Source organism: Lissotriton vulgaris, chromosome 2_1 (genome assembly GCF_964263255.1).
Source record: "Lissotriton vulgaris chromosome 2_1, aLisVul1.2, whole genome shotgun sequence".
In the NCBI taxonomy this organism is placed as follows: Eukaryota; Metazoa; Chordata; class Amphibia; order Caudata; family Salamandridae; genus Lissotriton; species Lissotriton vulgaris.
The window spans coordinates 1,544,834,122-1,544,859,677 of record NC_141687.1 but is presented as its reverse complement, the minus strand read 5'-3'; the positions used below and the strand labels follow the sequence as shown (position 1 = coordinate 1,544,859,677).

At 43.5% G+C, this 25,556-nt stretch overlaps 1 protein-coding gene across 1 annotated transcript in view; it reads left to right on the top strand.

Annotated features, from left to right (window-relative positions):
- The window catches only part of CEP70 (centrosomal protein 70), a 541,458-nt gene that overhangs the window by 433,791 nt on the left and 82,111 nt on the right, over positions 1 to 25,556 (top strand). Inside the window, exon 17 of the mRNA XM_086957416.1 lies at positions 23,419 to 23,533. Coding sequence (XP_086813542.1) covers positions 23,419 to 23,533 — 115 coding nt within the window. The remainder of the gene's footprint in view (positions 1 to 23,418; positions 23,534 to 25,556) is intronic.

The following is a 25,556-nucleotide window of genomic DNA, read 5'->3' as shown; positions in this document are numbered from 1 at the left end:
CTTTTGAGATAGGGGAGCTAGTTGTAAAAAAAAAAATTTCAACGTATTGTACATCCATTAAAGGAATTAAGAATAGTGCCTCAATTGGACCAGGTCATTGCAGTTTGAATGACTTTGTGAGTGAAGGGCAACCTGGGTCCATTCTTCCCTCTGTGCTCCTTTTTTGTGTTGATGTGATTCTGGCAGCCAGGCGTCCCTCCACAAAATCTGTATACGCCTGAAGGTGGAACAAATTTGCGGCATGGTGCACAGCAAAGGCTGTGGATACTCTCTCTGCCCACCTTTCTGAGGTTCTCCTCTTTCTTCTTTCTCTTGCCCAGCAGGGCTCTGCTTTGGGCACTCTTAAGGGCTACCTCTCTGCCATTTCAGCCTTCTTGAATCTTCCTGATCAGCCTTCTCTTTTCAAGTCCCCTATTGCAAATAGATTCTTGAAAGGCATCACGCGCATGTTTCCTCCTGTTCCTTTCGCGATGCCTCAGTGGGACTTGAACCTTGTTCTAACCTATCTGATGTGCGCTCCTTTCGAGCCACTTCACAATTGCCCTCTTCATCTTCTGACCCTTAAGACTGCATTCCTGGTTGCCTTCACCTCTGCCAGGAGAGTGAGTGAGCTCCAGGCTCTATCTTCTAAGCCTCCTTTCTGTCCATCCGGGCAAAGTTGTTTTAAAAACTCGTCCTTCTTTCCTGCCCAAGGTGGTTACTGCCTTTCACATCGGGCAGTCCATCACCATGCCCACCTTCTTTCCGCCTCCGCATCCTTCGAAGGAGGAAGAGAGGCTCCATCGTCTGGACCCAAAACGTGCGCTCTCCTTCTACCTTGATTGCACACGCCAGTTCCGAGTGGACGACCAGCTCTTTGTTGGTTACGTGGGCGCGAAGAAAGGACGGGCGGTGCACAAACTAACCATCTCTCGGTGGCTCGTGTTGTGCATCAAGGTATGCTACTCCTTAGCTAGAAAGGAGCCCCATTTTGGGCTGAGGGCCCATTCCACTCGGGCCACAGCGGCTACTACTGCCCTGTGTCGGGGAGTCCCCTTGCAGGACATCTGTTAGGCAGCTACGTGGGCCTCGCTGCACACGTTTGCTAGACACTACTGCCTGGACAGCCAAGTCCGAAGAGATGACTTCTTCAACCGTTCCTTTCTCCAGGACTTTCTGGTGTGATCTTGGTTCGCAGACCCACCACTGGGGTTGGTATTGCTAGGGTATCTATTGTAAGGTAAGGAATCTAACACTGAACCTGTTTCTTTCAGATGCACAAGTTACTTACCTTCGTTAACGATATATCTGTAAGAAACAGTAGTTAGTGTTAGATTTCTTACCGCCCCACCCATCCTCCCCGTTCTGCAAACCGATATCGAGGGTTAAGGACATCGCTTTCAGGGCCTTAGTTTCATGGCACCAGTGTCGGTCGCTGGCATGGCTCTGCGTTCCTGGCCCGGAAAGCTATGTACAAGAACTGACGTCAGTGCGCGAGGGCGGCGTCTAAGTACTTCGACGTCATCCCGGCGATCACTACGCCGACGACGGATGCAGTGCCGCAGACGACGCCTACGATGCGCAGGGGTACTGCTACGCAAAACTTTCTGGGTCCAGTCTAACGCCTGGGGATATTCTAAGGTAAGGAATCTCACACGAACTACTGTTTCTTACAGATATATCGTTACTGAAGGTAAGTAACTTGTGCATTAAGGACTCTCTAAATTGAATTCACCTACATCTGGCCCTTTGTGAATAGATGCAATTAGTTGGTCAGTGACTATTCAACAGCACAACTTCCAACCGCATGTAGAGCCCTGGAAGGAAACTTCTGACTTTACATTTTGGATATTTGAAAAACCTTTATTTTTCCGCTATCCATTTCATAACATTACAATACATATAGACTCCAGTATAGCGACAGGATACCAACCTGGGCCAGGCATGACCATAAAATATATAACCATAAGGAGTAGTCATGCGAAGTATCAGACATCGAAACAACATGTGAAGAAAAGCTATTGAATGTATTGGAAAGTAGCCCTTAATACTCAAATGACCAAGGTGTAGGGGGGGCCACAGGATGGAGGCATGCATCTACTCAATTCAGGTTACTGGGTTGTATATTTTGATTGAGAAAGATATGAACAAAGGGGTCTCAGTCATTACATGGAGTGCTGAAGCAAGCATTATAGCTCAACCATGTCACTGGAGAACACCACGCCCCAGAGCAATTCCTAAGGCAATGCCAGATAGATCAATAAAGGAGACTCTGGGGTTAGAGCAACTGGGGCAGTTCGGTCATGAACATTATCAGACCAATGTATTTGAACCAGTGTGCAGTACGCCAGAGGAAAGGTTTTTAGATAGATCTATTTGTGCCTGTGATTTAGGAATATCAAGTTAGATGCTGAAAGGAATGCCGCTCACAAACTATTACTAATCTCAATCCACGGGTGTTTTTCTCTTGCCTAATAAGTCTTTCACTGAATATATTTGACAAAGTAAGAAAAAAGTATGTCTTATGTTAATAGAGCTGATAGATTTTTGTACTTGCTGATACTGTAATACCCAGGTGGACCTAATCATACCTTATGCACTTCATTTCATAGTTTAGACTTCCTGGATTGACTTCATATAGGCATCAGCCAGGATTTTGTTGCAGCTCTAAAAAAGAAAGTAACCTAACATCTAATCTGCTTCACACCACACACTTGGTCATGTTAGACAATATTAGAATATACACTGCTAAACAAAAAATTGTAGATGCAGACCAAACTTGCTTCTTCACAGATGTATTTATTTTTTATTTATTTTAAGATCTTATAGAGCGCACAGCTACCCCAAAGGATGGACAGTAGCATAGTGTAACAAGAGTAATGTCTAAAATGGCGGGGGTTAATCAGGGCTGCTAAAAAGTAACGTTTTTAGGTTTTTACAGAACTGAAACAGTGAGCTACAATATCTAAGAGCGAACGGTAGAGAGTTCCAGAGTTTAGGGCCCAGCACGGAAAAGGAGCACCCCTTGAGACGAGCTCTGAGAAACCTGGGCACCGAAAACCGTGCATGGTTGGCTGATCCCAGCGCACGAGTGGGGACATATGGAGACACCAGGGCTTGGATGTAAGAAGGAGCAAGACTGTGTTTAGTGTGCAACGTATAACACAAGGCCTTGAACTTTATCCATTTGTCAACTCTTAGCCAGTGCAATCTCTGCAGCAAGGGAGAGAGAGAGAGACGCTAATCTCAGCAGCCGAAAGAGGAGGCGGGCAGCCGCGTTTTGGATGATCCGCAAGCGGCGAATCAAGGCTTTGTCAGCACCCAAATACAGATACCAAAGATGTATGGAACCAAACAAAATGTCAAGCTGTGTCAGTAGGAATAATCACCTGTCAGGGTTCAGAAAAACAGCACCGAAAAAGGAGAGATAGATGTAGACATAGGTGGAAGTTGAGATGATGAATTGAAGAGGGAAAAGTGGGGAGACTTGCAGCAGTGGCAGCAAACTGCAATCAAGAAATTAAGTTCCTCGCTCTGGCATTCATGAACTCTGTCACCCTGAATGGGTCAGATTTACATTAATCTTCTAACAAAGGGTCTGCCCATCTGATAATGAAATCTGCTGCTGAGGTCAAACGCCACAGAGAAATAGTATGGTCTGTGATACTTTACAGCACATGTGTGTCATATTTATTTACATGATTGCAGAAAGGGGGTTGTTGATTCTAGTTAGAAGTTTTGGTCGGTTGGCTTGCGGGCGAAAGGCCATTATGTACCCTTCCTCCTCAGATCAATTATCCAGACCCATTAGGAAACCAGGTAAATTTCAAATTATTTTGTTAGTTATTTCGACCGTAGTGGTATTTAGCTTTGGACCCGGGAAAAGGACTGTCTGAAAAAGATAAAAGGAGGCACATAAAAACATAGGGTAAGTGAGCAAGGCACAAGAGGGAAGTCCTTCATGAGGTGGCAAACAAGGAATGTCAGGATGCCCATGTTTGCAACAATATCATGACAAGGACATCCAAATATGTATTCATGACTTGAAACCTTGGTGGCCTGTGGAACTCTTCTAAGCAACATAGACTATAGGCACATTTAAAAAAATGGGGGTACATCTCGGATAACTGCAGGAAACACACCTGAGTAAAATAGCGGAAGAAGAATTGAAAAAGAGATGTGGCCAAATGTACTTGACAACGTGCTCACTGTACGTGAGGGGTATCCTTTAATAAATTTGTCCCAGAGCCCCTTTTTAAAAAAAAATAATTATGTAGATACATGGAGGATTGTTTCATATCGTTTAGAGGCTGTCTGAATGGTAACCCTTTGCGTTCTTAAAACGTCGTCATCACACCTAACTATAGTAATTTATCAACCTGTACTCATTGGAGGGGATTTTACTTGTGTTGTGGACGGAGTCCGTGGTCTGATCCAGACTCCCACTTTCTTGTATGCCAGGTATAAGGTCTGCAGCTAGATTGTGGAATGGACTGAAGGGCTGGAATGTAGAGAATTTGTGGAGAGCCGCACACTTAAATGATCAGGAATACCACACATCTATGGTGTTCATAAAAGATTAGATATATTCTTTTTTATGACATTCTCCTAGGCCACATGTTATTTTCTAGATTATCTTGGCCAAATAGTCTCTGACCACATTCCTATACTGATGACTCTGGGCTGTGGGACACCCTTACTTGTATTCCAAACTGGATGATACAAGGAGCTGCATTAACAGATGCAGCATTTGGGTCTACCTTCTGAATTTGATTGTTGTCTATTTTGAAGAAGGCAAAGTATCAGTTGAGCCACACTGGTGGAGTGGAAGATGTTTTTGGTGGTGCGGAGAGGAGTATGCATAAAAAAATTATATGTAGACTGCATAACCTTACACAGAGGCATAGAAGTTTTGAAAAGAGAGATTTTATGCTTCTCCAGCAATGGCTCTTGAAAGATTCACTCTTGAATTCTAGGTTGGTGGGCTTAATGTTTTGGGTGGTAGATGCACAGTTGCCCTTAACAAGTTACCGCGTCTGATTACAGACAGTGGTCTGAGGACACCAGACAGAGTTACATTATCCGGCCGGCCAACTCCAGTGGATACTGCTGTGGCTTCATACAGAAAGCACACTACGTCTGCTGAACTGTAGGCCGTGAGTTAGCAGCCTGCTGTAATACTAGGGACTTTAAAAACTGGTTTAGAAAGCAACGCATTGCTGATCTAGCTGTTGTAAGAAGACCAAAACCAATATCCTGTTCGTACCTGAAATTCCATTATGCTGCTAGCTGCATTTTGGTAAAATAGCTTCTTATGGGTTTCGCAGGACCGCTAGGCAGAAGGTAGGTGTTGAACGGCAATCTATATAGCAAAGGTCAACTAACAGAAATTGCTTTACTAAGGCAGTGTAGGAAAGTAGGATCTGCTTTTATAGTCACCACCACTTTTTGTTGGTGTCATTCTGTTTTTCTGACTAGTCTGACTGGTATCCTATTAATCAGGGCCCCAGTCACTGTACTCTCTCCCTAAATTGGAATATGGTAAGTTATTTGTTACCTTCCTAATTGGATACTGGTGTACCCTTCCAAGTCCCTAGTATATGTACAGGGCATAGGTACACCAGGGGTCTCCCATGGGCTGCTGCATGTATTATGCCACCCATGAGAGACCACTCCAACTGTGACTACAGGCTTGCCATTGCAGCCTCTGTTAGCTGGTGCTAGCACCACTCACCACATATATAAGTTTTCTTATATCTGAGGTCACTGCACTTGAACCCTATAAGGTAGACCTTTCAATCCTGAAGGCAGGGTGCTAGGTTATAAGTGTGAGGGTGCCCTGCATGAGCAGGACGCACCCTAAAAAAACAGGAGTTGAATCTCCAGGCTTTTAAGCCATTTTATACATATTGTGGACATCAAGTCAAATACGAGATGTCTAACTATATATCGGCTGCACCGAAACCGGTCATTTTTGGTATCCAACATGTTGGCATCCTACCCAAACACTGATTCCAGTCTTGGATGTAGGATACCAGGTACTGGGGGGGTCCCCTAGGGAGCCCCCTGTATTCCCTGTACCAGCCTTTCAGGGTCTAACAGCAAACTAGTGTTGCTGCCAACCACAGACACGATTCTGCCAACCTGCTGCTGAACCAGGCTCGAGCAGGGTAAGTGAGAACAATAGTTTTCCTGTCGCAGGAAGGTGTAACCACCACCCAGACAGGACTTAGTGTATTGAGCTGGGGTGGGGGTGCTTGCCAGCGCCACCAGACTCCTTTGAGAGGCACATTTGGGTATTCGGGACAAGATGGCGGACGCAACGTTGTCCGAGTGAGACAGGCTCTCTGCTACTCCTCACCGGCATCCCCCCCCCCCCCCGCTTATCTGACTTCATAAACTTGGAAAGAAACCTTGATAAACGGCTTCTGAGTTGCTGGTAATCCTCGAGGAATGCTGAGCGATATATTTAGATTTCAGCGGCTTCAGCGGACCCGACAGACTTACCTCTGCATTGTGTTTCGTTCTGCCCTACAGCACTCCGTGGACCTTACGACGATTGCCAGACGCTGCGGCGGTTCGTGGCTACTACAAGCGCCTGTAGCTGTTACGCCGCCTAATCTTTTTGGTTGTATTCGGGGCAGGTATCTGAACGGCACACGGAAAACCAGTGCTGGATTGGGATCCCGTTCTTTTTTTCACGTATTATACGAGCGGATCCTATGCCGCCAAAGAATGCTACCAGGGCTGCTATGACCGGCAGAGGGAAGGGCCCATGCGCTCGGGCCACATCGGCAATCGCAGCAACAGCAGTAACAGCACCCTCAATCCTAACAACAACGCCTCCTTCTAGCGAATCTGTCTTAGTAAGCAGCGACATGGATACGATTACTCAAGTAAGTGCTAATACCCTCATTGTTGACGCAGTGATTAGCAATTCGGCTCAAAGAGGCAGATCATCTTCTTTGGACTTGGATAACCTGGGAAAAAATATTGGTAAAGCAGATGGTATCAATCCTAGAATACCGGGCATGTTTAAAAAGAAAGTTCAGCTTAAGGGCAAATCTCTTGCGCCAGAAGTAGTAATTGCCCCCACTCTGCAACCTCAACAACCTGTGACCTTGCAACAACAGAAAACGATGGGGGTTTCAGCTAGTAAGTAGGGCCAAACAACTCTACAGTTGTATATTCTTAATCCCGGCTTAGGGATCCTCCAGCAAGTCATCTCTGATGCAGATTCGGTGGACTCTGCCGGTAAATTCTACTCAATGTCTGACTTATCCAACTTATCCGGCACTGATAGTATTGATAATGACTGGGCTGATGATAAGTCAGACTAGCTCTTTTCCACTGGAGGAAGACGAGGGTAGCTCCGTGGGAGTCAATACGGTCCGAAGAGTTTCTCCCTTGGCTTGTCTTCCTGCGACACGAATATCTCCTACTCAGCACTCTTTAAATTATGGATCCCCTCTCTTGACCCCCCTCATTACGAACCTGTCTCCCTTGGCGCAAATGGTATAATATCATCACTCAGAGAGTCTGCAGGTCTGGCCGATGGTATTAATGTAAATGCCGATGAAAACGAAGCTCATCAAGGGAATCAGACTGCACCAGATTCTGAAATCACGCTTGTAACAATTCTCCAAGCAATCACACTACATCGTGAGGAGACCAGGGCAGAGGCTTTACGTGTGCATGGGGCGGTTCGCAAACTTCAGAATACAGTACGCCGGATTACAAAGTCAACTAGTGAACTGACTATACGGGTTGCTGAAGCTGAAACAAGAATTTCAACAGTTGAAGACTAAATTGTTCAACAAAAATCGGAAGTGGCTGCTTTAACTGCCCTTAGAGATGATATTAACTGGAAGTTATTCGATTTGAAGAACAGAGGGAGAAGAAATAACCTTTGAGTTTTAGGTATTCCTGAAGTCTCTGAGGGGAGTAATATCCGGCAGTTTGTTCAAGAGTTATTCTCGGAAGCATTCCCTCATTTAATCCAATGGGACTGGGAGCGTGAACTGCAAAGAGTCCATCGATTTCCCTTTCATAAACGTACTGGTAGTAACTCTATCGATGAGAAACCTAGAGCTATTTGGATTTGTCTAAATTTTCTTCTACAAGAAATTCTATATGATTTAGCTAGACCTTATCGAAAGAGAAAGGGAAAGGGTCTGGAGTTTTTGTTCGCCCTGATTATTGCCATGTGATGTTATAATATACGAGTTGACCCAATAGTACTGGGACCTGGGTAGTCAGTAGTATATGAAGAGGGGTCCCAGTTGATACAATATCAAAAGCACAAACTCATAATTCATAGACTGAACAATAAGAAACTTCATAAGAATTGACTTAGAAAAATCCTATCCCATTTTCAGCTTGCACAGTCACAAATGATCCGTTGCTAACAGGTAGGAACAGACAAGGGTGTGTCGACGTTTCGATCCCAGATGAGTAGGCGACGCTATTGCCCTACGGCGGGGTCTTCCTCAGGACAGGCAGTGATGGGGTGTTGGGGTAGTGTAGAAGGGCACCTATGGGGGAGAGACTATTTAGTATTTGCTTTTTGTATTAAAAAAGGGGGGAGTGGGGGCTATACAAGCCACACCAATTTACCTACAAGAAGCACGGTGATTCACGTGGCTTCGTCTGAAGATGTTGGGCCAAGGGCTCCTGATACCAAGAGAGCGTGAACCTAAAAATAAATTAGGCTACTGTAAGGTTGTGGGCAGCAGTTAGCTAAGTTCCACAACAAACAATTGCTACTATATACAAATTTACACAGGTGCTTGAATTAATAAGCATCAAACACAACCCAGCCGGGTTAAAACTTTTTATACAATATCACACGGTGTCCCTCAAATAGGTGAAAGTTCCTTCAGCAATCGGTTTTAAGAAAAAGTCAATATATTTACATAGGGGCTCAAGAATTGACCCACATCAGGACACAATAGGACGTCCTGGGGGTTGTTGCATGTTCTTATGGATTTTGGGGAGGGTGTAGATAGTTGGTATTCTGGGGTCGCTCTGATTAAGGTACTTAAATTCCAACTCACTCAAAAAACCTTGATCTTTCCCTTCTGTTGTCAGTTCTTCGGCGTTCCGTGCCTCGCGCTCAGACGCCCGCGCGTTTGCAGAGACTTGCTGCTCAGTTTCGCCAGCAAGGATTCATTCTGCTGTTCAAGGCTTACTTCGGTGAGTAAATAAATCCCGGGCCAATTACCGCTTATCCCTCTACAACATGAGAGATATAGATTGTAAACGAGCCTCTCGATTTCTTGTTTACTGCAGGGACCCACGTGGAACCAAACCCTGTGTAGTAATGGAAGCGTTCATCGCTTTTTGAAAGGCAGCATATTTTGAAAAGAACTCGAATGGAGTAGCAGCGTGAATAGGTGAGCCTTTGGCTAACATGATGGTATTCTTGTTCACCGCCATCCCTTGATGGTTGGTTTCTAGTTTGTTTGGTGAATAGTAGTCGTTCTTCATTAAGGAATGTCCTGAGTGACATAATGATTATGGCCAGTCCTGATGTTGGTAGGTTTGGTTCGTCCTCCACCGTGTGATATTGTATAAAAAGTTTTAACCCGGCTGGGTTGTGTTTGATGCTTATTAATTCAAGCACCTGTGTAAATTTGTATATAGTAGCAATTGTTTGTTGTGGAACTTAGCTAACTGCTGCCCACAACCTTACAGTAGCCTAATTTATTTTTAGGTTCAAGCTCTCTTGGTATCAGGAGCCCTTGGCCCAACATCTTCATCAGACGGAGCCACGTGAATCACCGTGCTTCTTGTAGGTAATTTGGTGTGGCTTGTATAGCCCCCACTCCCCCCTTTTTTAATACAAAAAGCAAATACTAAATAGTCTCTCCCCCATAGGTGCCCTTCTACACTACCCCATCACTGCCTGTCCTGAGGAAGACCCCGCCATAGGGTAATAGCGTCGCCTGCTCATCTGGGGTCGAAACGTCGACACACCCTTGTCTGTTCCTACCTGTTAGCAACGGATCATTTGTGACTGTGCAAGCTGAAAATGGGATAGGATTTTTCTAGTATATGAATAAGTATATGACAATGTATACATGTCCAATGTGGCACTCAATGTTAAATGTGGATGAGACCACATACTATGTACTTTTTCTATGACTAATTTGACTTGTTGCACTATCCTGCACATTTTCCCTCTTCTCACCCTCTTTTCCTTCCCACGCACCCCTGTCTTGGCCATGTTATTAAATGTCTTAAAGTGTATTGTTGTGAAGACATAGTAATTAATTTTCAAATGAGGATGTATATTAAATAGCATCCCTCCAAGTCAATTCTTATGAAGTTTCTTACTGATTATTGCCAGGCAACAGTACAACCGCCCTGGCATCTCCGACAGTTGAAACCCCAGTTTCAAGCTAAGGGAGCCACTGATTTTTTGTTAAATCCTTCCAAGTTAAGAGTTATTTATAAAGAGAAAATGTATTTTTTTGTTTCAGAGATAGCAGCTAAAAACTATCTGGCTACAATAGTTTAATGTTGTGTGTTGTTTTTGACTTATCCTAGCAAATAGCACAAAAGCAATGATGTTATCTCTTTTTCTGCATTTTTGATACACTTATGATGCTGAAATGTTGGTCTTTCAGGCATTTACTCGGGCATTTTCTTCTTGTTTGTATTTTGGGGGTGGGGATGACCGGTGGGGGCACAGCCAGCTTTTCTCTCCATCAACTATGGGGACTTGTCAGTCCCTTTGTCTCCTTTGGGTGGGTCTCAGGGTGGGCTTCAGGGTGGGTTGGGCGGACTTTCAGGGGAGGGGTGTTTGGGTGGGGCAAGGAAAAACAGTAAAAGAATATTTTGTGCAGCACTATTTTGTGATCTTTTCAAATCATGTCATTTAATCGCTCTATGGGTAGATTCAAGTAACCACTGTGTGATTCTCTTTCGTATAATCTGTCTTGAAAATGGGTAGATTTACAATGTGTTCATGGAACATTTGTGGCTTAAATGATAGGAGGAAAAGGGGCATCATGGCTCAAATCTTGAAAACTATGAGAGTCGACCTCTTGTGTATTCAAGAAACTCATATAGCCTGGAAGAATAGGAACTGGTTTAAAGATCTCGGTCTTGAATTAATTGGCTGTTCTCGACAGGGTACAACCACAAGAGGAGTCATGATTTTAATACGGTATGGACGGGCCACAAGCATACGTGTTAAAGAAGATCCCTTGGGTCGGTGGGTAATTAGTGAATTACGGCTTGAAGCCACAGTTTTGACTATTTGTACTATCTATGGCCCTAACTCAGATGATCCGGACATGCTGAATCAGCTAAGTGTAGAATTAGCACTGTGCCCATCTCCCCTAATCCTATGTGGGGATCTTAATTTGCATTTGGATGGGCAAGTTGACATTTCTAGTAATTATATATATGGTGGCAAGAAGAAAAATGTATTCAAGGCTATTAAAGGGATCATAGATGAATTTGGGTTGGTTGACATAGGTTATCTAAAGGGAGGTGGTGATCCAGGGAGTACTTTTTATTCTGCCCCGCATCAGAGCCATTTCGTCTTCATTACTTCTTTGCAACAGCAGGATTTATAAACTCTGACAAAAATATGAGGTTTGAAATCTTTCCTAAAGTAATCTCGGACCACAGCCCTAATATTTTTGATATAGAAGTCAACTCAAGCTCACCCTTGAGATCTTGGACCTTCGAGCGGAAATTATTACTTGATCCCCGCTAGATTGAATATATGGGGAAGTGGATCCCTGAGTTCTTCTTAATTAATCAAGGTTCGGCATCAATTGAAATGGTTTGGGATGCTTTTAAATTTGGGGTTAGGGGAGAAACGCTTAGTTACGCAATCCACAAACAACTGGAAATGCGAAAGACAGCAGATATTGAGCTGGGTAAATTGCGAGATATTGAAGTACAGTTGATGACGGCTTGCAGTAGATGATCAAATACCGACTTAATTTAAAAAAACTTAGCTATTCAGAAAGCAAGTATATATAAACATTTTGCTACAGACCTAGCCCAACAAATTGCTGTCTTCAATCTGAAGTTTATGAGGTGGGAGAAAACTCGGGGAGACTGTTAGCGAAGAGATTGCGACAGAAGGAGGTGTCTGCAAGGATAGATAAAATTATGGATGATTCAGGTAAATTATACGATACTCCTTCGAAAATACTAGGGGTCTTCCGCGAGTTCTATCGTAAACTTTATACAGAGGATATTATTGGTGGTATTGAAGAAAGGGTAGCTGAGTTTAGCGCAGCCTTACCTAACATCATTTTGACACCCGAGGAGTGTGAGCAATTAGATGCCCCAATTACTTGGGAAGAGATAGATTAATCTCTAACGTCATTAGCTTTAGGCAAAGCTGTGGGACCTGATGCTATTCCTCTGGAATTTTCCAGAACTTTCCGAACTATCCTCAAAAAAGAATTGACTACACTTTTCCTGGAAGCTCGTGGCAGTCTTCCATCATCACTCTTTTTCTCAAGAAAGATAACTCGCCCCTGCTACCATCTTCTTTTAGGCCCACATCGCTAATTAATGCGGACAGTAAGGTTTATTCTAAGATCCTGGCTTGACGCCTGTCCAGTATTATCACACCTCTGATTTCAAAATTGCAGCACAGGTTTATTCCCTCTAGAGATATGTTATGTTATGTTATGTTACTGGGTGTTTTGTAGAGCGCTCAGCTGCTCAAAGAGCGTCCCGGCGCTATAGATCCTCTTCACAAACTACCAGCAACCAACAAGACAGCCAAACGGTACTAGAAATCCAAGGAACAACTTACAGAGCAAAGAGATACGTTTTAAGTCCTTTTCTAAAGGCGGACAAATTAGGGCACGTTCGCAGCATCAGGGGCAGAGTGTTCCAAAGATGGGGGGCAAGGTAGCTAAAAGAGCGACCTCCACAGCGAACACGTCTCACTACCGGTACCATGGCATAGGCCGAGAGCCTATCAGGGCCTGCACCGTTATCTTCTTATGTTCCAAAGATAGGTACGGCAGAAACTTTCTCAACATCCTTAAGATGGCAAAGCACTTCCCTGTCAGGCCAGCTACCTGGGCTTTGAAGGAGAGGGTGTTATCGACCAACATGCCCAGATTCTTTGCTGTAACAGAATCGCTGGCCGGGGGGAACATGGCCGAAGGCCACCAAAGCTTCCATCTCGGGTCGGCAGGACAGCCGAAAAACAATATCTCGGATTTGTCCGAGTTGCATTTGAGGCCGCTTTTCCCGAACCAATCAAACACAAACTCCAGGCACTTCCGGATGGCCGCCCCGTCGAAGTCACAGCCCCTGTCACACGTGAACAGGAGCTGTGTGTCATCCGCATAGGATACGATCTGGGCCCCTAGCTCCTCCACACGTGCCGCCAATGGTGTCATGAAGATGTTAAAAAGGGAGGGGCTGAGTATGGAGCCCTGCGGAACCCCCACCTCGAGCTGCGGCATAGGGGCGGAGAAAGGGGGGGCCCAGATCGTTTGTCTGCGGTCGGCCAAGAAAGATTGAAACCATTCAAACACCGTTCCCCTTAGGCCAATCTCCCAGAGTCTTGTAAGGAGAAGGTCGTGGGGGACAGTGTCGAAGGCCGCCGACAGATCTAGCATGATGAGCAAGGCCTTTCCACCCCTGTCCAGAGTTTCCTTCACAGCCTCGGTCACCTCGAGTAGTGCAGTTTCAGTACTCAGGTTAGATCTGAACCCCGACTGTGACTGATGTAATAAGGAATTAACCTCTAGATAGTTGGTTAAGGTGGTGTGTACATGCTTTTCCGCTAATTTGGCCAAAGCGGGCAGCAACGAGATTGGCCTATAGTTGGAATGCAATTTGGCATCTACATTTGGTTTTTTTAAAAGGGGAAGGACTAGGGCCTGTTTCCAAGTTGAGGGGACTTTGCCCGTACTCAGGGATAAGTTGATAATAGGGTTGATGATAGGGTTGAGAGCAGGTGCCAGAGTCGCAAGATACTTGGCAGGGCAAGGGTCAGATGGAGAGCCAGATTTCAAGTTGGATAAGAGGTCAAGCGAGGCCTGAAGCTCTAAAGCAGGGAAGCAGTCAAGAATAGGACCCGGGGTATACGTGTCCGATACAGATGAATGTACCCTGGGATTAAGAGAGCCGTCCGCCCCGGATCCCGAAACCGAGATGTTATGGGCTCCTTGCAAGGCCGACTGAATGGTGCGGATTTTAGTAGTGAAGAATGCTGCAAGCTCCGTGATCCATGGTTCCGAGAAGACAGACGTAGGAGTGCAGCAGGAGGGAGAGATAAAATCTTTAACAATCTTAAAGATCTCTTTGCAGGAGTTATCTGCTTCCTCAATCCTTTTAGCTATAAAGGATTTTTTCTCTGCAATGATTTCCTTATGATACTCCTTCACTGCTTCTCTATAGGACTGCTTAGCAGATATATCATACTGCCTCCGCCAAATTCTCTCCAGCCTCTTGCAATGCCTTCTCTTGCCAGCCAATGTAGAGGAAGACGGCGCCGACACTCTTGCCGGTTCTTATCTAACCTGGCGGGGTGGTGCCAAGGTTTCCAGACGTGCGGTGAGCCAGTTCTGAAAACACACCACATCGTCCTCCAACCTGCCTGTAAGAACACAAGGATGGGTTTCTAAGGCCTGGGTAAGCATGGCTGGGGTGACTTTGTGAAAGGCTCTAGGCAAACCTGCTGTTTGCCGCTGCACCTTGCGAGTGGTCGTCAGATGATGTTCTATCACGAAGTCCGCTAGGAAATGGTCCGACCAGAGGACTGGGGCAAGGGAGGAGAGGGACACCGGAATGGTCGAAAAAATTTGATCCAAAATGTGCCCCTTCTCGTGTGTGGGGGCTTGCAAGTACATGTGAAGTCCCACCGAAGATGTCATATCCAGGAATTTTTGCACTTCAGGATCCTCACCCTTGTCCATATGGATGTTAAAGTCCCCTAGAATTAGGCAGTGTTTGGCCCTGAGACTAAGTGTGGAGATAATCGAGAACAGGTCCTCGGTAAAAGAGCCAAGAGGACCAGGAGGCCTATACAACAGGATCCCCAAACAAGATTGATGGGGAGAAAGCTTTAAGGAGAAGGCAAGAGTCTCACAGCCTGGTAGATCATCCACAGATAAGATAGTGCAAGAAATGTGCCTCTTAATAATGAGCGCCACTCCGCCTCCTCTACCTTTAATTCGATCTCGACGGAAAATAACATGCGTAGGGGGGATGGCAATAGCTAAATCAGGTTCCGATCCCTCGCCCAGCCATGTCTCCGTGAGAAAGAGACAGTCTGTTTCATCTTGAGTCAACAAATTGTGGATGTCTAGAGCGTGTTGAGGAAGGGACCTAGTGTTCAGCAATGCACATTTACTGCCTAAAGGGGAAAGCTTGCAAGGGGGGGGTTTCAGTGGAACCAGGAATCCAACCGCACGTGAAACACTTAGAAATAGCCCCTGCAGAGTAAGGGATGACTCGCTGACATGGAGCAGTATGTACATTATAGGACAGAAGTTCATCTCTAGTGTACATCCTACTATGTGCTCAATAAGACCCACCGCCCTCGCGCCCCAAGCGCCTCCGGGACGCTGACGGGCGCAGACGGGCTGACTCAGGCGAGACTCCGGCGCTAGGGACGGTGCTCCCGCAAGCACGACCGCTAGCGCGGTAGAGCATCCGTTTCCTTTTAAGTGAACCACTAGAGCGCTCTCACTGCTCTGGGCCACACTCAAGATGGCCGCCGTGGAATAATTTCAGTAACCCCAAATAAAGCCAAAAAACGGCCACTAGAGCCGTAGAATGATGGCGAAATGCGTGCAGGAGGCCTAGGGGTGTGCTGTCTGCATCACAAAGTGAAAAACACAATTTTAAAAATTACGATTTTTTATCATTAAAAAGACTCAAACAGCTGACAGAAACAGCAGTATTTGTTAGCCCTTAACAGGTAGCGTTTCCAGATAGTATTTGGCAAAGGATCTCGCGAGCGCTGACACAGGGCTCCTTTTAAGTGAGATACGGCGGATCATATACGCCGTTTAATCACATTTCTGGATTTGGCTCAGGCAACCGGCTCTACTATCGGGGTAACCCTGTTGGATGCTGAGAAAGCATTCAACAGGGTTGCCTGGGCATACATGTGGGATTCTCTGACCAGTAAGGGATTTGGCTCAGGTATCCTAACCGCTCTGAAAACTATGTATCATTCTCCCATTGCTTCCATACGGTTGGGTGGCCAAATGTCTTCCTCGTTTCCGATTACCCGCGGTACACGGCAAGGGTGTCCGTGCTCACCCATACTCTTTGCCTTCTACATAGATCTTTTTTTTAATAGTTTAAATTCGGCTGTAAATATTAAACCAGTCCACTTAGCCAAAACAGACTATCGAGCCCTAGCTTATGCAGATGACATAGTCGTAGTCACAACAGATATAGAAACTGCAATCCCCGCCATTAACGATTTAGCAATACAGTTTTGATCTTTCTCAGCATATAAACTGAATCTATCCAAAACTCAGACTTTATACGTTGGCAATAACCCCCCTACTACCATAGTAACCGTTTCTGAAGTTATTTACTTGGGATTCAAGTTATCACTACCTGTCTCCAAAATCCCAGAATTGAATTTCAACCCCATATTGGCAAAAACTAGTGCGACATTACAAAGAGTAGATCATCTCCACCTATCTTTGTATGGTCGAGCTAATGTCTTAAAAATGCTGATATTAACTACATTTTTATATATGTTCCGTACAATCCCCATTGAATTTCCCTTGATATTATTTAAAAAATTTGAGAGGGTAACTACAAGATTTTTGTGGAGCTACAAACAACAACGTAGAGCTCATAAAAAGATGATTCTCCCCAAAGAGCGAGGTGGGTGGAGTATTTCCTATTTTTTATTTTATTATGCAGCTGCCGCTCTACAATTTATTAGCCCACTTGTTACTGGTTATAAAGCTCCTATCCCAATGTGTAATACCCCATCTATCTACGAGTTGGTCATGGGTGAAGAGATAAAGGGATGTTTGCTGAGGATAATCGAACCCAGTTACTTTAAGAAAACGAAATTCAAAATTTTAACAGCTGCTTATATAGTTTGGAAATTGATTAGGCGTCATATGGGGGTTCCTAAATTAAATATTTACACTCCTTTGACAGCATTAGACCTACTACCCTATATCTTTCGTGACCAAATTGCGACTAGATGGAAAACCAAGGGAATTTATTGTTTAGGGGATTTTTTTAAAGAGGGACATTTAGTCTCATTTTCTGACTTGTAAAGTAATTTTGGTTTATCGAGAAATTACTTTTTTAAATTTCTCCAAATACGCAGTTTTTTACAGCCTTCAAACTCAGTATCCGAACATGCAATTATCAAAATTCCCCTTATAGAATATAAGTTGGAAATGACATCAATTGGTTTATATTATTCCTGCTTGATTCAAGAATTTACAGATGATCTGGAAAATTGTAAAAGTAAATGGGCAATCAAGCTTGGGATTCCGAAACGTGTAAGGCCGGGAGATTAAGTAACGAGATGGTAAGTTGCATGTTTTTGAAAAAAAAGCGTTTGTGAACCTACCGGTCAGCGGAGTGCGGCTCTAAATCTGAGCACTTTTTTGGACGCATAATAGCACGGCGGCTCCGGTCATGGGAGCGACGCACCGCCTGTAAAGAAGCTGAAGGTCTGGTAGAGGGGCCACATCCCCTCGATATCGGCACTGGAGGTAAAGAATTACAAAGATGCAAAGTCTCATCTTGGACCCACTGGAGGGTTGCAAAAGTTATCTCGTATGTAGCATGAAGGAAAATAAACCCACTGAAGGGTAGAAAAAATGCGGAAATAACTACATACCCCAGCATGCAATTCATAATTACCGAACTTGACTTCAAGGGTACACCAGAGGCCAATTAAAGTTTATAAAGTCATGCAGCAGGGATGTGGCAGCAAGGAAATCTTTCCCAATGCGGCCTCACGGGGGAAGCACGAGGACTTTGAAACGCGTAAGGCCTGGAGATTAAGTAACGAGATGGGAAGTTGCATGATTTTGAAATAAAGAGGTTTGTGAACCTACCTGTCAGCGGAGTGATGTGACTTAATGAAAATAGAAAACATACTACCACAGTAAGTGTGAGTACATCTAATGGTAAATACCAAAAAGAAACATCACTGGTTAAATCCAAAAACAGACACTGATAGACCATAATACATCACCGGTTAAATCCATAAATATAGATGTACTATAGGAGGCCTGTCAATTCCTTACTAGCCATCTTACTTCAATTTCATTAAGTACATACTAAATAGCTGTAAATGACAGGAAAATTCTCTCATCCAGAATTAGTACAATTAGTGTTTCTGTTTACGTAACCATGGCAGTATAATAAAGTGCTGAGTGAAGGTTAAAAAGTAAAGTGCAAAGTTCTGAAAAAAGTGCGTAAGAAGAGAAAGCTGTACGTACGTCAAAGTGCAATACCAATCATTATATCAAGTACGATAAGAATATATTTGAGCACATTTGAATCTTATATGGGTTCAGATTATCTCAACATTCCATGTGCATATTTCGTACTTTAATAATCATAAATAGTATAAATAGTTAAAAGCTCCTTGAACATCAATAAATACACCCGGATTTGTGATAATCAATTGATGATATATATACACACATCAGTTTAACTAGCATATATATATACATCTATATTACATATTTACAACCCACAACAATTTATATATAGTTTCTTTGTGTTCATATCCGAAATACTTGTCATCCTATCAAATACTCAACGATGTAAAAAAGTAGAAAAGTAGAAACATAGAAAAGTAGAAAAAATATATATATATGTATACACACTAAATCTATATACACACATATATCTCTCAGAGTATCTACATATTCAACTCTGGTAAGCAATATGTTCAGACCCACTCTCAACCTCAAAATAGGGAACCTAACTAAGAGGGAGATCAAAATTAGTAGTAAATATGGGTCTGAGGCAGTGGACAGGAAATATGGGTGGAAAGAAAATAATATAATCTACAAAAAATGATGCATCTCATCTATATTGTTCAATCCATTTGGCCAACGTGTATCTAGCTCTAATATCATCCTAGTCTCCAGCTGTCTTAAAAGTGATTCCCTGTCTCATCCTCTTTTCAATGGTGGCACGGCCCCGATCACAAAGTACTTTAAGCATGAAAGATCTTTATTGTGTACTCTTTTAAAGTGTCGTGCCACCGGGTGCGCAGGGTCACTGTGCAAAATTGCGCGCAAATGCTGTAAAATCCTGACGTGCACCTGCAGCTTGGTACTACCAACATACTTTAAGCCGCAGGTGCACGTCAGGACATACACGGCAAAATCTGTTTTGCAATTAAAATTGCCCATGATCTTTTTTGGTTCTGTAGAAAAGGGAGTCCTATATTGTGCAGTATTCTCACCAAATCTACACGCGCGGCAGCTGGAGCATTTGAAAAAACCCTTAGAAGGTTTCAACCAAGGGGTTTTAGCTTTCAATTCAGGGGCAGGTTTGTCCAATGCGGACCCCATGCTTTTAGCCCGTCTGAAAGTGATGATAGGATTGGCTGGTAACATGGTATTTAATATATGGTCACTTAGCACTATAGGCCAATTCTTTCTAAAAATTGCTTTCAATTTCCTGTTTTCGCTGCTAAAAGCTGTAATCATTCTAGGGCCCTCCTGTAGAGTATCAGAAATAGTGTCGCTTTCTGATTCAGGTTGAAGGGAAGGGAATAAACTTTCCCTAGATCTAAGTTTAGATTTCTCCACGCTTCCCTGAGAATCTTGTCAGAATAGCCCCTGACTCTTAATCGTACCAGCAATTCATCTAAGCATCGTTCAAAGTCAGTAGGGCAACTGCAGAGATTCTCTTTAATCTCAGAATCTCTCCATAGGGTATCCCCATGATGGTGTGTTTAGGGTGCATACTGGCGGCGTGTAAGGTCATATTACCAGCCGTAGCCTTCCTATGGAGTGTGGTCATAAGCTTAGCATCAGACACATAGATCTCTACATCTAGAAATTGCATTCTAGTTTGGCTGATATTAACAGAAAACTTGAGATTCATGGAATTGTTATTCATATCATCTATAAATGGCAAAGCCTCATGTTTAGACCCATTCCACACCATGAATATGTCATCTATATACCTCAGATAACAAACAACATGTTCCCTCATGGTGACGGAGTGTAAAGCGGTGAGGACCTGCTCCTCCCACCAGCCTACGTGTAAACACGCATAGCTGGGGGAGAAACAGGCCCCCATCGCCACCCCTCTCATTTGCCTATAAATGTCTTTGCCAAATGTGAAAAAGTTATTATGTAGACACCAATTGATTAACCCCAAAATGACCTTATTATGCTCATAAAAAGCCATGGGTTTCTTGTCCAAGAAATATTTGATTGCATTTATGCCTTGTTTGTGGTTGATACTCGTGTATAACGATTCAACGTCCAACGATATCAGCCACATGTTCTCTTACCAATCAATACAGGCAATTTTGTCCAAGAAGTCACTGGTGTCACGAACATAGCTGTCAAGATTTTTCACTATGTCCTGGAGAAAGAAGTCTATGTACTGGCCAACATTTTCGCCCATGCTTTTAATGGCAGAAACAATTGGCCTACCAGGCACTGGTGTGACTCCTTTGTGCACCTTTGGAATCAAATACAGAGATGGCATTCTGGGAAATTCTGTGTTCATGTATTTGTATTCCTCTGTAGAAATCAGACCTTCTCTCTTCCATTGAGATAGTAACCGTTGTAATTCACCTTTGGCATGGAGGTATTCTTTCTGGTTAGAGACTTTGTAACACAAGGGATCTGAAAGTTGTCGTTTGGCCTCTAAAATATAGTCTTGTTTGGGCCAAATCACTAGGTTACCACCCTTGTCAGATTTTTTTATTACTATTTCATGATTTTCTCCAAGTTTCTTTATCAGTTTACCATATTCTCTTCTCATAAATGTAGTTTTCCTCTTTGATTTAGAATTAGTTTGTTTGTACAATTTTTTGATGTCACTTATCACACAGTCATGGAAGACGTCGATAGCGTCTTTAGGTGTAACGGGAACAAATTTGGATTTACTTTTAAACAGACTGAGACCCGCTCCCTTTTGCAAGACAGATATCCTGCTGAGTCTTGCCTGTGTGGAAGCGTCTAAATCCGCCTCAATGTTGTTAGTAGAGGTGTTCAAATCATTTGCATCAAGAAAAGTATGAACATCTGAAGCTGATAACATGTTTAAGTTGTCAATAGTTGTTTCCTCACATGTATCATTAGTAGAGTCTTTGATGGATTTGAGCGCAAAGTGTTTTTTTAGTTTTAATTTTCTTATGAAAAAGAACAAATCCACTCTGGTCATTGTATAATTAAAACTCTGAACAGGACAAAAATTCAAGCCTAATGACAGTAGTTGTTGCTCTGCCTTCGTTAATGTTATTTTTGAAAGGTTTATAATTGTGTTGTCATTCAGCGGCGTCTCACCCATGGATTCTTCTTTTTTGTTTGTGTTTGGGCGCCGTTGTTGCCGCTTGCGCCTTTCTTTTCTTCGCTTGTTCCTTCTTTGCCTGTTAGCGATGATTTTTGCCTTGGCCCTGGCCTCAAAGTCTGTAATCTCTCCTCTACTATAAAATCCATTTCCTGCTGCAATATATGTATATATCTCAAATGATTACTTTGGATGTGCACCTCAACTCACCCACACATCACAAAGAAAGCACCTCAAATGATCAAAACCACTGGCCAAACATCACAATGGCAATAATCAAAACTCAATACTTCACCTGGTGTAAACACTGCAACTTAGCCCACTCCTGACCAGGGGAATTAAACAGCCGTGGTTGAGAGCTTCAGCAACCAGGGTCCCACTGAAGTGGATGCGTCTGTCCCAGTTCGGTTTCCAAACTCCTGGTTTCTAAGTCAACAACTCTCAGCTTTATAATCTCAAAACACACTTGAAGGTTCGAGCGAGACCTCCCCAGCGCCTGAGGATTCTTACCAGAACTGGCCAGCTTCCAAGCACGCATTCCAATGGCAGGAAGGAGTTCCCACGTCCCCTTCTCCAATCTTGCATGTTCCAGCCTTTATCTCCTTTAGCCTTCAGGGCTAAACAATCTCTCACAAAAACAATCCTTGAACCTGATTAACCCAAACAACTTGCAAATTCTGCTGTGCACGCAGATAAAGCTCAAGCAAGGCAGAGTCTCAATTCATGATGACATGAGGCCATGTCAAAGCCAATAGTAAGAACTTCATAATTCTACCAATGTACAACACAATGCACATTTGTGCACACACTGCTTATAGAGTCGCATACTTCATCTCTCAATGTCCTATAGCATCAAATACTTCATCTCTCAATGTACAACACCGAGCACATTTGTGCATCACTGCACTTCAAGACCAAAAAGTACACTCCACACCTCTCTCCCTCTCATGCTTTAAAATGCGCATCCCACACCCTCTGTTCTTGGCATGGCTGTTCTACTCCGTGACAGCTCCCACTGAAAGACTTCAAGATTACAAGAAACAACTTTTAAGAGAGACAGGCATATGCAGGACGTTGTACATTCAAGCTAGGAGAAAATAACAAACCAAAGTCAGTTAAAATAATGGTAGTCAAAGTTCATCACAGGGTGCCTGCAGCACTACATTTTGTTAGTCCCTTCTTAGTACCCCCTTGTCTTCATCTGTAACCTCCCATGAGGACACCCCCTTTTATTTTTGTTGTTGCTCTGTAGGCTTTAATTACAGCCTCTGAGCACTGTTTAGTTTATTGGCTTTCTCCTGCCTGCTGTTGGGACACGCTCTCTCGCAATGCTTTATTATGGTTTTTTTACATAGCACAGTACACCACACTGATGGTGGTGGCCGTGCCTTTGCTTTATTTGCTGTCTCAAACATGGCTGCATGTTTTTTTTTTAGTCTTGACAAACAAATGTTTTTATTTTTTTGTAAAAGCGCCCCATACCACGCTTTCACTTTAATGGCGGCTACTGCCCTTTCTTTAGACACGGCTTGGCTAAAGAAAGGGGCGCGGCCGACATTAAAGTTAAAGTGCCACATGGACGTTTTTACAAACTAGATTTTGTAATGCAATAGGTGTCGCATTTACAAAACTCTCGAATGCGTGACCATTGTTTTAAAGTGGCAAGCGAGCCTTTGCAAGTGTTCATCAACAACTGCACTTGGCACTGCATGATGCTGCTTTGTTAGGTAAAATAGGGAATGTGTTCAATGTAAAGAAGCATAAAGTGTATAACTCTTAATTTTATAAACAATTGTTTGATTAAAATCTCAGTGTCCTTATTTAGAGCAAATTCTTATTGAGACTGAGGCTAAAAGAACAGAATTGCAAAGAAGCAGCAACTTATAGAAGTTCTTTTGAAAACACTGAAGTAGCCAGTGCAGTTAAACCTCTTGTATTGTTCTCTTGCAGACGATGCAGCCCCTCCGAGTACCATAGTGAACATGGTAGGAAAGCTGTGTAATGTAATCAATGACAGTACAAACCAACATGTGCAGCAGTTGTTCGGGGCACTGGACATTGACATGTAAGTAATTAATCTTGGGTGCTACTCTAAGATTATTTTCGCTCTTTGTAAATAATCAATCAATCAGTATTTTTATAGCCCACTACTCACCCGAGGGTTATCCAGGCGCTAATGACAAGCAAAAAAAAAAAGTGTTTTGAAGGTGGAAGTAACATATTTCATATAATCGTTATATGTTTTTCAAATATTTTTCTCCTGTGCAGCTCCAAGGCAAAATAGTATCGCTGACTAACACGTGCATTTCCCTAGATTCATACGCTTAAAAAACATCCAAGAAAGGGCCAAGAAATATTATGCACATACATATGTTATGATTATGTACATACATATATTATGATATTATGCAACAAAAAAGAAACTATCCTTTTAAGAGAGAGCCTCAGCAATATTGTGCTGAGTGTGGAGGGGGCAAGAATTCGGTACACCATTGATGATGACAATTTTATTGATGAGAGTGAGTTAGAAAATCTACGTTCCTATAAATACTCTGACAAAGGCATCTTGCTAGATTTACTAACTGATGGTGACTTAGACAAGTCACCTCAATCAGAGTTGTTGATTTCGATGGGGCACTGGTTTCCAGAACATTTGTCCTTTTTGGGTGTGTTGATAAATTCTTAAGATATTTAGCTGCAAACAGAGCAGCCACATAAAATGTTTTCACATAGATTCTTTTGGAGAAAAAGATAAAGCACATTTTATCCCTTAATAAAGCTTTAGCCTCTACTACAAAAGTGGTTTGGAATATCTTTACACTGCACAAGCTGTGTTCTAGTGGCAACCAAAAAAAGATGGCCAAGCGCCCGCTTTATTTTCCAAGTCCCCCAATGCCAGAGAGCTTAGTTGTCCATGCTTCTGTTAAAGTGCAACAAAATACCTTTCTAACAGGTCTATGAAAGTATTTTCTTTCTTCCTAACCAAAAATGTTAGGCACCTGTGCATTCAGATAAGCCATCAGATTGTGATAACCGCATATAAATGGGCTTAATCTTTTTTTTTTATATTTCTCTTTATTAGAAAAAGCAAGCAAGGCAGCAACAAATTACATTAAGTGCATAGACTGCGCAAAGGCGGAACATCATTATATCGACAATGGAATAATCGGCACATTGACGGGGGGGAGGGAGCATCAAAGACCTTAAAGCAATCAAGAAGTAATGCGGGGTCAGGGGGAAAGCGGGACATCAAGGACAGGCGTCGCCGGTGGTACACATATGTCACCTCTATACCGGTTCCAAGGACCCCATACTTTGTGCCACTTCCGGGGACGACCCCGAGCCAGGTATACAGTTTTTTCCCTAAACATACACCAATCCATGTTTTCCATCCACACCTCGAGGGTAGGGGGCCTCTGGGATCCCCATAACTGTGCAATATTACGTTTGGCGATCATAGCCCCTAGGGTCACCCATTGAGTTTGAGCCACGTTATGGTCGGTGGGCTCCCAGACATTCATCAAGCAGCGCCTGGCTTCTGGCAAGAGAGCCACTCCCGTGACCTCCTGAATAACCTTGTGAACCTTCCTCCAATAAACAGCAACTTCCCTGCACTCCCAGATAATGTGGAGAAACATACCCAGCTGCCCGCAACCCCGTTGGCACAGACCCTCTTCAGAAAAGCCCATGCGAACCAGACGGGGACCCTGACATTATACTCTGTGTAATATTTTGAGTTGAACTAATCTGAGTCGTGCCGGAATCGCGACCTTCTTGGGGGAGGAGATCGCCGACTGCCAGTCCTCATCATCAAGCTCAAGGCCGTCACGAGTCCACTGATCTCGCAATTTCAACAGTAGGTCTGCCCTATGATTGATCAATTTTTTATACACCAGGGAGATGGTACTGTCCGTTATATGACCATCCAACCCTCGGTCCTCCAGTGGGGTAGATTCCGGTATCTCCTCCCCAACCGGGAAGGCCGAAGTCAATGCATGATGAACCTGAGCATAACGGAAATACTCAGACCCACCCAATTCAAACTCAACCTGCAGGGCCACAAACGACTTTACCTGTCCCTTGGCCCA